Genomic DNA, 12,723 nt, shown 5'->3' on the forward strand with positions numbered 1-12,723 from the left:
CCTCACTTGCAGGAGAAAAATAATATTCACGCCAGAAAGAAAAATATGAATTTCAGCAGAGCTAGCTAGTAGCAGCACATCTCTGTCTCTCCCAATTACTCTATCATCGTCACTCATTAATCAGTTATCTTATATATATACCCTTATATTCTATACATTTGGGGAAAATTTTTACTGGTTTTCTGAAGCATTAGATGGGTATGTGTATCCGCTGATCTCTCTGAAGTTCTCCTTTATTGCCCTTGGGGTGACAAATCTAGCAACAAAGTTTGAGCTTCCGGCCTTATCGTTGGTACCAGATGCTCTAGCACCACCAAAGCACTGTTGACCAACAACAGCACCTGTTGCCTTATCGTTGATGTAGAAGTTACCAGCACTGTATCTCAACTTCTCCTCAGCAAGGCGAATGATAGATCTGTCCTTAGCAAATATCGAACCGGTCAAACCGTAAGATGTAGAAGAGTCAATCAAAGACAGTGTTTCCTCAAACTTGTCGTCAGGGAAAACGTAACATGTAACCAATGGTCCAAAGAATTCCTCCTTCAGGAATCTGTGGTCAGGATTCTTGGCCTCAACAACAGTTGGCTTGATGAAGTAACCGTTGGATCCATCGTACTTACCACCTGCCAAAAGCTCAAGCTCTGGGTCGGAGGCAATGCTGTCAATAAGTCCGCTAAGCTTCTTGAATGATCTTTCATGAATAACAGGACCCATGAATGCATGCAGTCCACCAACAACCGTGGTGTTAGTTGGTGTGATCTTGTTAGTCTCCTCGACCAAAAGCTTCTTGAATGCAGGCCAGATCGATTCACTAACGTAACAGCGAGAAACGGCAGAGCATTTCTGTCCCTGGAACTCGAATGCACCTCTAAGAGTGTTGTACACAGCATTCTTAAGGTCTGCACTCTTGTGAATCAGGTGGAAGTTCTTTCCACCAGTTTCACCAACGATACGAGGGAAATCTCTGTAGACACCCTTTGCAACGTTGGAGGCAATTTCACCCCACAAGCTACGGAAAACATGCGTGGATCCGGTAAAGTGTAAAGCGTTGAAGCTTGGGCTTGCAAGAACCTCCTTACTGACCGCAACCGGGTCACCTGGGATGAAGTTGATCACACCTTCAGGAAGACCGGCCTCCTCAAAGATCTTGTACATGAGATAGTTACTCAAAATGGAAGAGTCGGATGGCTTCCAGATAACAGTGTTTCCCATCAATGCTGGGGTTCCAGACAAGTTTGCGGCAATAGAAACAAAGTTGAATGGTGTAACAGCATAGACGAAACCCTCCAATGGACGGTATTCGACTCTGTTCCAGATACCATCCGGACCCTCGGCAGGTTGCTTGGCGTAAAGCTCGGCAGCCCACTTAGTGTTGAATCTTAAGAAATCAGCAAGTTCACCAATGCAATCAATTTCAGCTTGGAAAACGTTCTTACCTTGTCCCAACATAGTAGCAGCCAACATCTTATAACGGTACTTGTTGCAAATCAAATCAGCAGCTTTCAAAAAGATGGCAGCACGATCAGCAAAGCTTGTGCTGGCCCATTTCTCCTTGGCAAGCAAAGAGGATTTGATGGCAGCTCTCACATCTTCGCTTGTAGCTCTGGCATACTGACCTAAGCTGTGCTTCAAATCAGCAGGGTTTGTGATAGAGCCATATTCTCTTCCCTGGCTGATCTCCTTACCGCCTATAACCAATGGAACAACAGAAGACTTGGAAGTATATGCTGTCAACTCCTTTTTCAAAGAAGCCCAGTCAACCTGGTCATCTTTACTGAAAACCTTGGTTGGTTCATTCCTAATCGAGCTTGGGGTTCTGAAAAATGCAAGGTTTGCTGCTCTTGCGGCACTTGATCCGAGTTGGTTGGTTCTAGACATCATTTCAAAGATTATTGTACTGATTTAACCTAAAAAGTTTACACCCTTGGGAACGATACTAAAGAGAAACATCGATGTATAAGCGGGGGAAGAGAAATTGAAAAAAGCGTGCATCGGCCGTTTATTTATACTGACGGAATATTTCATACACCTTGTAATCACTGATCATATCAGCAGAAACATGAATTTGAAGAAATTAATTGAGGCATCTTTCGCCGAAGTCCATTCGCTCAATATGGAAATTCCAGATGGAGAAATCAAAATTTTGCCAAAAATTTGGTTTCTCTTAGCGAGCCCAAAAATTATATTCTTCTCTGTGCGGAAACTTTTAGCGAGACTCCGATTCTTATCGATGTAGCACGAAGGGCATCATCTCGATTGACAGGTTCCCAAAGTGGGATCATAGATGCCTTTTATATATTTCTCAATTTATTCTTTCACCTCGCTCATCTTACGACTATCCGTATCAGTTTGCCGATCAATTCGATGGGGGTTTCTTATTCCGATCATACTACAAAAATGAATGGGATAAAATAAGGGAGGTATACACATCACGTGAGCCTCGGAGATTCCGTAAGGTGGGGATTTAGGATTTGCTACCCCGCATAGCGAGAAAGACACCATAAAATTACGCCGAATTAAACATACACGATTTTGCCATTTCTTACATAAGCTTATAAATTATCGTAATTCCTATCTGGCGACTATATCAATATGTAACTTTTACGAATATCATAAAGTATATTGAGTGTTATTTGCAATAATGAGCCATTCCATTACATTCGAAAAAAGAGATAAGGTTTTCAGGATTCACCTTAATAACCCAAAGGGTTTTAACTCTCTTACGATCCCGCAGTTCCTAAAAGTTAAAGAATTAATTGACCAAGCTGATCAAGATAATGATACTCTTGCTACATTAATAACATCTTCAGGAACTTTTTTTTCCGTCGGTGTTAATATTAAAAGTATAAGCAAGATGACGGGAAAAACGGAAAATTACTATTTGTCTGAAATATCTTCCAAAAATATGCTTTTGGTGGATGTCATGCTTCGACACAAGAAGTTGTTGATTTGTGCATTGAATGGTCCTGTTATCGGCTTAGTTGCATCCCTTGTCTGTCTCTGTGACCTTATATATGCTATCGACATGAATAAAGTTTATATGAGTTTTCCTTTTACTGCCATTGGGCTCACAAATGAATGCGGGGCTTCTGCCAGTCTTGTTGCTAGGATCGGCTTAAGTAAAGCATTAGAAATTATATGCTTAAATAAAAAACTAAGTTGCCGGGAAATGGTTAAGCTCGGTTTTTTGAACAGGGTCTTTCAATTTCAAAATATAGATGAATTTAATGAGTATATCATTGCCAAATTGAATGGCAAATTAAGAAACCTTGACAGGAAAGCTTTGATAGAAAATAAACGTTTGGTGAAGCAGGACTTCAGAAGCAAGGTGGAAAGTGTGGTACTACGTGAAAGTATGATGGGTTTAGATAAGTGGGTGGCGAACAATCCCCAAAAGGCATTTTCTTCATTTTTGCAGAGTAAGAGAGAAAGCAAAATTTGAAACATTGTTTTTCCTTTCTAATGCTATTATTGTTTTTTTTTTCAGGTTCAATCTGATCCCCATAGAATAAAATTAGGTTATACCTATCAGGAAATCCTTCAGATAAAGCGTCACTTACAGAGCATGCTTTTAAAGCAGATAGCCTCACGATTGAAAATTGTGTGTTTGTAACCGATTTATTACTATGTTATTAAACATTTTTCGATTTTACCGTGTTAATTCGTATATTTCCGGATTTTACCTTTCTCCATCAAAATGAAATTTAAGAAAGCCAGTTTGATAAGGAAAGTAATAACATTAATTGAGCAACAGATTAAATATAATATGTCATTCAAATATTGGTTTTTATTTTTTATTAATCCTTACAAGAAACGCAAATTTCTCCAATCCCAGAATTGATCTATTACATGCTATCATTTGAGTTAATTAAGCCTTTGTATGCAAGAATAATTGCATAAACAACGGCAGCATTATGTATTATGTCATCAACTGAGATAAAGAGTATTGGAAGAAATGTTGCAGGTATTTTGATCAATATTTCTAAGACTTTTAAACATCTATAAGCATCATGGAAAGCGGTTCTCTGATATCCAACGCTCTTGATATATACCATAAAATCTAGCACAAATTATCCTGTCGATGTCATTCTATTTCAACAAATTATTGTTCCCTTACCTACCTCCGTCTTCCCTAGTTATTGTGTAATTTGTAACGCTTTCAATTGTAGGATCTTTTATGTATTCATCAGTCCTTTCTTGTACAGGTGCAATTTGTTTAGTATATAGCTCTGACATATTCTGCCGTCCGACAGTTGTAGACTTCACCTCATTTTCCTTTTTCTGTGCCTTATTTTTGTTCGTAATTGATCTCCATGCGCTCAGTAAAAGAACAGCAATAAACATAATGGCAAATATTCCTGCTCTTGTCAACTCCCATCTGAATTGTTCTATATTCGAGCGTAGACCAGACATTAGCTCACTAATAATTCTGTTATTTAAATCTGTATTTTTCATCTCCAAATTTCTTTGTCTGAGATTGTTTTCATGCTTGAACTGACTTAACTCTATTTTAATGGTATCGTCGTTCAACTGTATTTTTGTGCTCATTTCATCGAAGAGTCCGTTTATCAATCTTTTAAGAAGAATTGATGAATTCTGTAGATCCATCAAAGCGATCTCTCTTGAATTTGTCACCTCAACCTCCAATTCGTTTCTTGCAGCTTTAAAGAGGTAGTTATTATTTTCAATGTCAACTTTGGGAGCCATCTCGGTATGAACCCAATACATTTTTGTTTTGGTCGACTCTTTAACAAGATTCATCACAATCTCAGATTGCCTATTAGTAAAACCACCTGCTTTCAAATCATTAACTATTGAATCGGTGTCTAAAAAAGATTCCACTGTTACTCTTTCATCCTTTCTTCGAGGTTTCTCGACCGATCTCACTGGTGTAGAAGTATCACTTGCATAGCTTTCATCTTTATTTTCATTTCCACTCCTCTGTTGTCTTCTATATTGTTCCTGCTTTTCCGCTTGTTGTCTCTCAAATTGCTCTATATTAAATAGATCGTGCTTTCGGATAACCATCGGCAACCTGAGAAATTTAAAATTGTTGGCGTTATTTATTTCAATTATAGCATTGGTAATGTTTTCTCCAGTGGTTAATTTATTCTGACTACCAGTCTGTTCTTGCATGCAAATTCCAGAATAGCTCAGATTTCTTTTGTACAGTAAGAATCTAGGAATGTTGATCCTTATCGCACGAGTTCTGCATTGATGGGATCGTATTCTTGTCCCGAGCTGAAATATTTTAGAAAACATGAGAGATACATGCACAAGACTCGGTAATCAAAATATTCCACATATATTACTATTTCTTAAAGTTATATGTGATGATGATGATGATGATGATGGACCTCTTTTTCGTTTTCAAGTACGGCTGGCTCGGTATCTTAAGTTGCCACACTTCTTTTCGGGCAATCCAAGGGAATTTAAAAAGAGTAAAAATGAACGGTAGAAGCAGACGCGTCGATCATTAAACAGAAAGACGCTTGGGAAAAAAATATTACTCAAATAAAATGCACTTACCTAACAACTCTGGAAAGATGAAGTCGTGTTTAATTAATGTGAGTTGATAGAGGAAATTATCTTACAATACAGTTGGGATTATTACGAAAAGCCAGAGAATCAACAAGATGTCTGAAATACTATCTAAGCCCAAAAGTGAAATGTCAGAGAAGGAGCTTCAGGAGCTTGAGCAATATGAGTTCAATCATGGACCAATGAGATTGTTATCCAAAGCAGTGAAAGATAGCAGTACTATTCTAATTTCTCTACGGAATAATCACAAATTGATAGCGAAGGTGAAAGCGTTTGATCGTCATTGTAATATGATCCTTGAAAATGTGAGAGAATTCTGGAACGAAACTGCACCAAATGATCGAAAAAGAAAGATTGTGAGAGAACGATTCGTTTTGAAAATGTTCTTAAGAGGGGACTCCGTCATTGTTATATTGAATCATAATTCTGAGAGCAAATGACGTTTGCTTACATTATTATAGATATCACTTGGTATAAGAGTGTTGTGGGTTGTTTGGCATCTTGATTTTATTTCACCCCACTCTTGCATGTAGACTTTTTAATGTCATCATAATAAATTGTATTTTAATATTCTCGGAAAGATCTTCGATGATTTTGAACTGTATTTTGAATTAATGTGCGATGTGATACTTGCGAAAGATAAGAAAAGGCCTTTATCTACTAGTTAAACTGATGGTTAACTTAATTTGCACTGCTCGGACGGAAATCTTTTTCTTGTCGATTTCTTCATCCCAAGCTTTAATTCTCTTCAACAGTTTCCCCTTTAACATTATTGCCTGGTTTATGTTTATTGTTTCTTGACTTAGATGATCACATTGACAAATGAACATTTTATCGTGGAATTATTTCAGTCTAGTTGTAAAACATACTGTACACAGTCTTCGACCGAATTTGCGATATTCTAGGGGAAGAATCAGGATATCTAACATTGGAGTAAGATGTTTGTCTTCAAATGATTATTGCTTCCCTAAAACAGATGTGGCACAGAGTTATATGGGATATCTTAATTACACTATTGATACAAAGCACAATCCTATTCGAGTATCCTCAAACAAAGAATTGGCAGAAAGAATGGATAGGATTCCATTGGAGAATTATAGAAATTTTATCATAGTTGCCCATATCGATCACGGTAAGTCTACCTTAAGTGACCGATTACTCGAAATTACAGGTGTTGTTAATCCCCATGCCAAGAACAGTCAAGTTCTTGACAAGTTGGATGTTGAAAAAGCGCGTGGAATTACAGTTAAAGCACAAACAGTTTCAATGATATATCACTACCGCGGAGAAGATTATCTACTTCATTTGGTTGATTCTCCTGGTCATGTAGATTTCAGATTGGAGGTCAGCAGATCGTATGCCTCATGTCAGGGTGCAATTCTATTGGTGGATGCTGCCGAAGGAGCAAAAGCCCAAACTGTGGCGAACTTCTATCTTGCTTATTCAATGGATTTGAAGCTTATACCAGTTATTAATAAAATTGATCTTGATACAGCAGATATACCCAGAGTTGAAGAGCAGATTGAAAATATGTTTGAGCTTCCTAAAGATGACATTGTTCATCTAAGCGCTAAAACTGGAAAGAACGTTAGGTACCTTCTCCCCAAGATAATAGAAAGCATTCCCCCTCCTCTAAATTGTCAGCGTGATGCTCCCTTTAGAGCACAAATAGTGGATTCGTGGTATGATTCTTATCTTGGTGTTATATTGCTGATTAATATTGTTGATGGGACAGTTCAGAAAGGTTCCAAAATAAGTTCCTACAGAACAAAGAATAAATTTGAGGTTAAAGAAGTTGGCATAATGTATCCGGATAGAACACCGTTTCCGAAATTAGTGGCAGGGCAAGTGGCCTATATTATTCCGGGATTGAGGAATCCCAACGATGTCTACGTTGGAGACACGTTGTATGATTCGAACTTTTCTGTTGAACCCCTAGAAGGATTTGAAGAACCCAAACCTATGGTTTTCGTTGGAGCATTTCCAACACAAGGTACCAACTTCAAAAAAATGGAGGAGAGCTTAAACAATCTTTTCTTAAATGATCGTTCCGTCACTTTTCAAAGAGCTACTTCTGTAGCTTTAGGTCAAGGGTGGAGGCTTGGCTTTTTAGGATCTCTTCATGCCTCTATTTTCAAGGAAAGACTACAGAAAGAGTATGGCGAAGACCTTATCATTACGGCACCTACTGTCCCATATAAGATACACTATAAAGATGGTATAGAGCAGATTGTTTCCAATCCGGATGATTTTCCTGATAGCTTGGAGAAAACTAAAATATCATATTTTAGTGAACCTTATGTGGATGCATATATGTCATTTCCAAAGGAGTATGTTGGTAAAGTTATGCAACTTTGTAATGCAAATAGAGGGGAGCAGGAAGATATTCAGTTTTCTCCTACCGGTATGGTGTTCTTGACCTATTCAATTCCTACGGCCCAATTAATAGATGACTTTTTTGGGAAATTGAAAGGTGTCACTAAAGGTTATGCTTCATTAGACTATGAAGATGCTGGCTACAAACCTTCTGATATTTATAAGCTAGAGATCTTGGTCAATGGAGAGGGAATCGATGCATTATCAACAGTTCTTCATAAATCGGAGATAAATAGAAATGCAAAAGAGTTCGTTCAGAGATTCAAGAAATTCATGAGGATTCAGCAATTTGAAGTTGTCATACAGGCAAAAGCTAATGGAAGAATCATTGCTAGAGAAACGATTCATGCGAGAAGAAAGGACGTTTTGGCGAAATTACATGCTGCAGATATTAGCAGAAAGAAGAAGCTCTTAGCAAGACAAAAAGAAGGCAAGAAGCTTTTAAAATCAAGGGGTCAGGTGCGGATACCACCACAAGCTTATCAGGCCTTTTTAAGAAGGCAGTAAGCATTAGATTACAAGCATTATCGTTCACATATTTATTTATTTGTTTTCTGTATATATAATGGCAAGAAAAGGTTGGTTATATAAAGTTATCAATCTAAAAATATCTGTAATTCAATCGGTGATTAATATGAAGCAAGAACGTAAGCAAATGGCCACAATTTAATGAATGATATTAACCACAAAGTAAACAAAAAATAACTTATTGATAAATCATGCCTCAAGAGAAGAAAGATAGTGTTCACAGTCCAAAGCAGCCATACATCCTGTACCGGCAGATGTGATGGCTTGTCTATACTTCTTATCCTGAACATCACCAGCAGCAAAAACGCCGGGCACGGATGTCAAAGATGAATCTGGTTTTGTCTTGATGTATCCGGTTTCATCACACTCAATCTGATCCTTGAAAATTTCGGTAGCTGGCTTGTGTCCGATAGCGTAGAATAATCCATTAACAGCCAAATCCTTTGTTTCTCCCGTTTTAACATTTTTTATGCCAAGTGCATTGAGGAATTTACCGTCACCCTTTGTATCAACACTAACCGTGTTGTACAAGACCTCCATCTTTGGATTATTCTGCACCCTCTTCTGCATAATTGATGAAGCTCTCATGTGGTCCTTTCTAACAAGCATGTAGACCTTGGAGCCGTATTTAGTAAGGAATAAAGCTTCCTCACAAGCAGAATCTCCTCCACCAATGACTGCTAAAGGCTTATTTCTAAATATTGGGACTGCTCCGTCACAAACCGCACAAGCAGAAATACCTCTCTGCCAGTATTTATCCTCACCTGGCAAATGAAGTCTCTTTGCTGAGGCACCAGTAGAAATAATTACAGAATCAGATGTGATAGGCTCAGCATCCTCGTTGAACTCAGTCCAAAGTTTGAATGGTTTACTGGAGAAGTCAACCTTGGAGATTGTCTCTGTTATAATTTTTGTTCCAAACTTTTCAGATTGCTTCTTCATGTTATCCATCAAGTCTGATCCCATAATGCCCGCTGGGAAACCTGGGAAATTCTCAACCTCAGTGGTGGTTGTCAATTGTCCACCTGGTGCAAATCCATTGGCCATCATTCCTTCGTAAAGAACCGGCTTAAGTTCTGCCCTTGCCAAATATATGGCAGCAGTATGTGCTGCTGGTCCGGATCCGATTATAGTAACTTTGTTGTGTGTCATCCTTCTAAATTGCAATTGAATTCCTTTCAAAGCTGAAAATGTTCTTGCCATGAAACTTTGATTTATTGGAATCTTAAATCGGGCAAAAAACAAGGGCGCCGAAAATGTGTTGCAAGCGATAATTCCATGTAATTTCGGGATTCCAAAGCATGTATATATATACTAATGGGCTTCGTCGCACTCTCATCGGATAGGAAACACTGCACGGAGAAAAAAAAATTTGAGGCTGTAATAGAAAAAAATTGTATACGGGAAAAAGAAGATCCTTCTTCAATTTGTAATATCAGCTAAATTCTAGAATTGTCACTGATTAATTATTGTTTGAGTACTCGAACCCGAGAAATACGCGACCCATATTTTTTTCTTCATCGTAATCTTGTCACTTAACTGACGGAAAACCCCGTTTTACACCTCTTGTCTAATTAACTTGAGATATTTGTCAGCATTAAACAAAGTCGTACACATCACTTCTTATAAGTGTAAAATATATAGCATCTCATGGGGTTTGGGAACAACGGCCGACTATAGGAATTTTGTGGGGTTCATCAAATTTTTATGTTCGTTTAATTGCCAAGGCAAAGTTCTTCACCTCCGGTGTTGCAGATAGTTTTGGATTTAATATCACTGAATTTAACCAAAATTCTAAGGATTTCCTTCGTTTTTCGAGAAAGTGAGCACCAAATCTATTTTGATAAAAATAAGTCTTGGGGGRAAGTTCTGGAATGTACGTTGCTTGACTGTACAGGCTGTTGAGTTGATCTTTAAATTTGACAAAATCGTTGTACCTTCTCCTTGCTATTATTTTTGTCCCTCTTAGCGTGTAAAATGATATGGTCCATACCGTATATTTTCCACTGTTGTTTCCTCTGATAACGATTGGATCGCCCAAAGTACAGCTTTTGCACCATACTTCCCCTTCATTTTGTCTTCGGCTATCTGCAAACATTCCAGAACTTGTATTATCCTGTATATTTATTGGTACCGGTGCCACTATATGTAGGCTAACATTGTGTTCGTCTTCCTGTGATGTGTCCGCGTTATTGGTATGTTCCATGTGAATTTTGTAAATTGAATTCTCCCAAGTATGTTCTCGTATTATGTTTTCTATATTACCAGCGTTATCATTTGACAATACTTCAAAATAATATACGTGTGTATGTGTTGCTTTGTCCGGATTTTACTATTCAAGCAAAGTCAGTCCATATGTTGCTATTTCAATTAACTTGATTCTACTCCAGAAATATCTGATGTGTTAGTTATCTTGACGTCAAATTGAATTTTTGCAGGAGATAAAATACAGATATCTTCTATATTGAGATTTTAAAGCCATCAAATATTTTTAGAACCAAATTTCAGATTTCTCCACCTCACTCATACTAAGCACAATTCAATATCTCTATTTTTAAGGCTCACTCAGGGATACTGGTGCCAGTATTGGATTCAAAATTATGGGCACTCTTACGGCCACGTTGTTCCGTGACTCTTTACTGAAAAAGAACCTTGCAACAGTGATAAGGTGTAATATTTCGTCACGATTTGTTCACAACGACATTCACGAATCAAAGAAAGGTACACCGAGAGAAAAGAAACTGGAAAAGCAAAATGTTTCCTCTTCAGTTCCTTGGTATTTACGACCTGAAAAGTCACCTAGGGTTGTATCTCATTTGAATGAAATTTCAATGCCTGAGCTTCCGAGAGATCATCCTGAATCTTTGAAGCTAATAGTAGAGTACTTAGTGCAGAAATTGGGTATGGATGACGTTAAAGTTTTTGACCTGAGGGATGATTTCGGCCAAGTTATCAATGATGGTGCAAAGTTGATGAGTAATTTCATGGTGATTGGAACCGGAAAAAGTGCCAAACATTTGCAGAAGGCGGCAGAGCTTCTGAACTATTTTTTAAAGCATAAGTTGAACGAAGTTCCCTCAACGGAGGGCTTGTTTTCCAACGGTGAATTCAACAAAATTCAGAGAAGATTAAAGAAGAAAGGAAGGGGAGCTCCGCAATATGCAAAATTCAGCTATGGTGCATCTCCGAACACGTGGGTTATGATGGATTGTAAAATTGATGGCATTTACGTGCATATGTTAACCAAAGAGAGAAGAGAAAATCTTAATTTGGAGAATTTATGGTCAAAAGATAAATCAAAGTACCCGATCAAACAGTCAAAGGAGAAAAATGACAATATTCTATCTGGTTTACGGTTTTACCACACATCAACTTCAAATGGAAATTGCCAGCCATTTTCTTCAATTCGAACTATATCTACAGTCGAAGGTATGACTACAAAAGCATTTAATCCTTTCACTTCAAAAAAGCATGACTACCGAAGTAGATTTCGTGCGTTAAAGAATATACATCTCAGCAACCCAGAAAGTTGTCCGCTTGAAAAGATAAAGGATCATTACGCTGCTATGCAAGCCAACGGCTTTGCTCTCACTTACAACGATGTGTACGAATATCTTGATCTTGTCTTTGCTTCTCCAGAATTTTATCGAGGTATAACCCGTGATGCAGATGTCTATAATAAACGATATCAGTATGCCCTCAAAGTGTTGAGAAGATACAGGCCGGCATTGTCAAATCCAGAGAGCATAAAAAAGCTTCTTTTTCTTTTCACATTAGCTGGTTCACAATATGATAATAGCAAGTTTATAACCATTGATAACGTTGAATCATTAAGCCAAGAAACGGCAAATTGGAAGAACATTTTTAGGTACAGCCCAAGAATACATATGCTCCGTAAAGTGTTCACGCATTTCTCCTCATATTTTACACTCTCAGATTTGGCTTTAATGGATGTCATCTGTCTAAGTATTTTTATTAATCGGGGCGATTGGTTCTCCGCAAGAAACGTTATTGAATACGCTTTGAAAAGAGCAGATTATAATGTTCTAATATGTTGTTTAAGACTAATAGCTGTTAATGGCAATGTCAATTGGTCCCAAAAGTTTTTGGATGAGTACTATCCTTTACTCCAGAAAAGTAGGTGCTTCAAAATTGAAAATGAAATTTACTACATCAAACTTTTGCTATCACACTGTGATCCTAGTGGTAATCATTACAAGGGCATTAGAGATAATCTTTAAGCGTTGGTACTTGTATTTTTCTTTCTGCATAATCGTG

At 37.7% G+C, this 12,723-nt stretch overlaps 7 protein-coding genes across 7 annotated transcripts; 4 read left to right on the top strand and 3 right to left on the bottom strand.

The window, feature by feature from the left end:
- Positions 1–171: 171 nt before the first annotated feature.
- Positions 172–1,878, bottom strand: BRETT_000943 (uncharacterized protein; the record flags this gene model as incomplete). Its single annotated transcript, XM_041279501.1, has 1 exon — positions 172–1,878. One exon carries the CDS (start codon positions 1,876–1,878, stop codon positions 172–174), a length of 1,707 nt encoding a protein of 568 aa, XP_041137715.1.
- Positions 1,879–2,641: 763 nt separating this feature from the next.
- Positions 2,642–3,442, top strand: BRETT_000944 (uncharacterized protein; the record flags this gene model as incomplete). Its single annotated transcript, XM_041279502.1, has 1 exon — positions 2,642–3,442. The coding sequence occupies one exon, from the start codon at positions 2,642–2,644 to the stop codon at positions 3,440–3,442; it is 801 nt and encodes a 266-aa protein (XP_041137716.1).
- A 671-nt stretch (positions 3,443–4,113) lies between these two features.
- Positions 4,114–5,136, bottom strand: BRETT_000945 (uncharacterized protein; the record flags this gene model as incomplete). The annotated part of the gene is made up of 1 exon (XM_041279503.1): positions 4,114–5,136. The coding sequence occupies one exon, from the start codon at positions 5,134–5,136 to the stop codon at positions 4,114–4,116; it is 1,023 nt and encodes a 340-aa protein (XP_041137717.1).
- Positions 5,137–5,636: 500 nt separating this feature from the next.
- Positions 5,637–5,981, top strand: BRETT_000946 (uncharacterized protein; the record flags this gene model as incomplete). Its single annotated transcript, XM_041279504.1, has 1 exon — positions 5,637–5,981. One exon carries the CDS (start codon positions 5,637–5,639, stop codon positions 5,979–5,981), a length of 345 nt encoding a protein of 114 aa, XP_041137718.1.
- Positions 5,982–6,534: 553 nt separating this feature from the next.
- On the top strand, positions 6,535–8,424 carry GUF1 (Translation factor guf1 mitochondrial; the record flags this gene model as incomplete). The annotated part of the gene is made up of 1 exon (XM_041279505.1): positions 6,535–8,424. One exon carries the CDS (start codon positions 6,535–6,537, stop codon positions 8,422–8,424), a length of 1,890 nt encoding a protein of 629 aa, XP_041137719.1.
- A 210-nt stretch (positions 8,425–8,634) lies between these two features.
- TRR1 (thioredoxin-disulfide reductase) lies at positions 8,635–9,648 on the bottom strand (the record flags this gene model as incomplete). The annotated part of the gene is made up of 1 exon (XM_041279506.1): positions 8,635–9,648. The coding sequence occupies one exon, from the start codon at positions 9,646–9,648 to the stop codon at positions 8,635–8,637; it is 1,014 nt and encodes a 337-aa protein (XP_041137720.1).
- Positions 9,649–11,045: 1,397 nt separating this feature from the next.
- On the top strand, positions 11,046–12,686 carry BRETT_000949 (uncharacterized protein; the record flags this gene model as incomplete). Its single annotated transcript, XM_041279507.1, has 1 exon — positions 11,046–12,686. One exon carries the CDS (start codon positions 11,046–11,048, stop codon positions 12,684–12,686), a length of 1,641 nt encoding a protein of 546 aa, XP_041137721.1.
- Positions 12,687–12,723: the final 37 nt, after the last annotated feature.

The sequence above is a fragment of the Brettanomyces bruxellensis genome, chromosome 8 (assembly GCF_011074885.1).
Source record: "Brettanomyces bruxellensis chromosome 8, complete sequence".
In the NCBI taxonomy this organism is placed as follows: domain Eukaryota; kingdom Fungi; phylum Ascomycota; class Pichiomycetes; order Pichiales; family Pichiaceae; genus Brettanomyces; species Brettanomyces bruxellensis.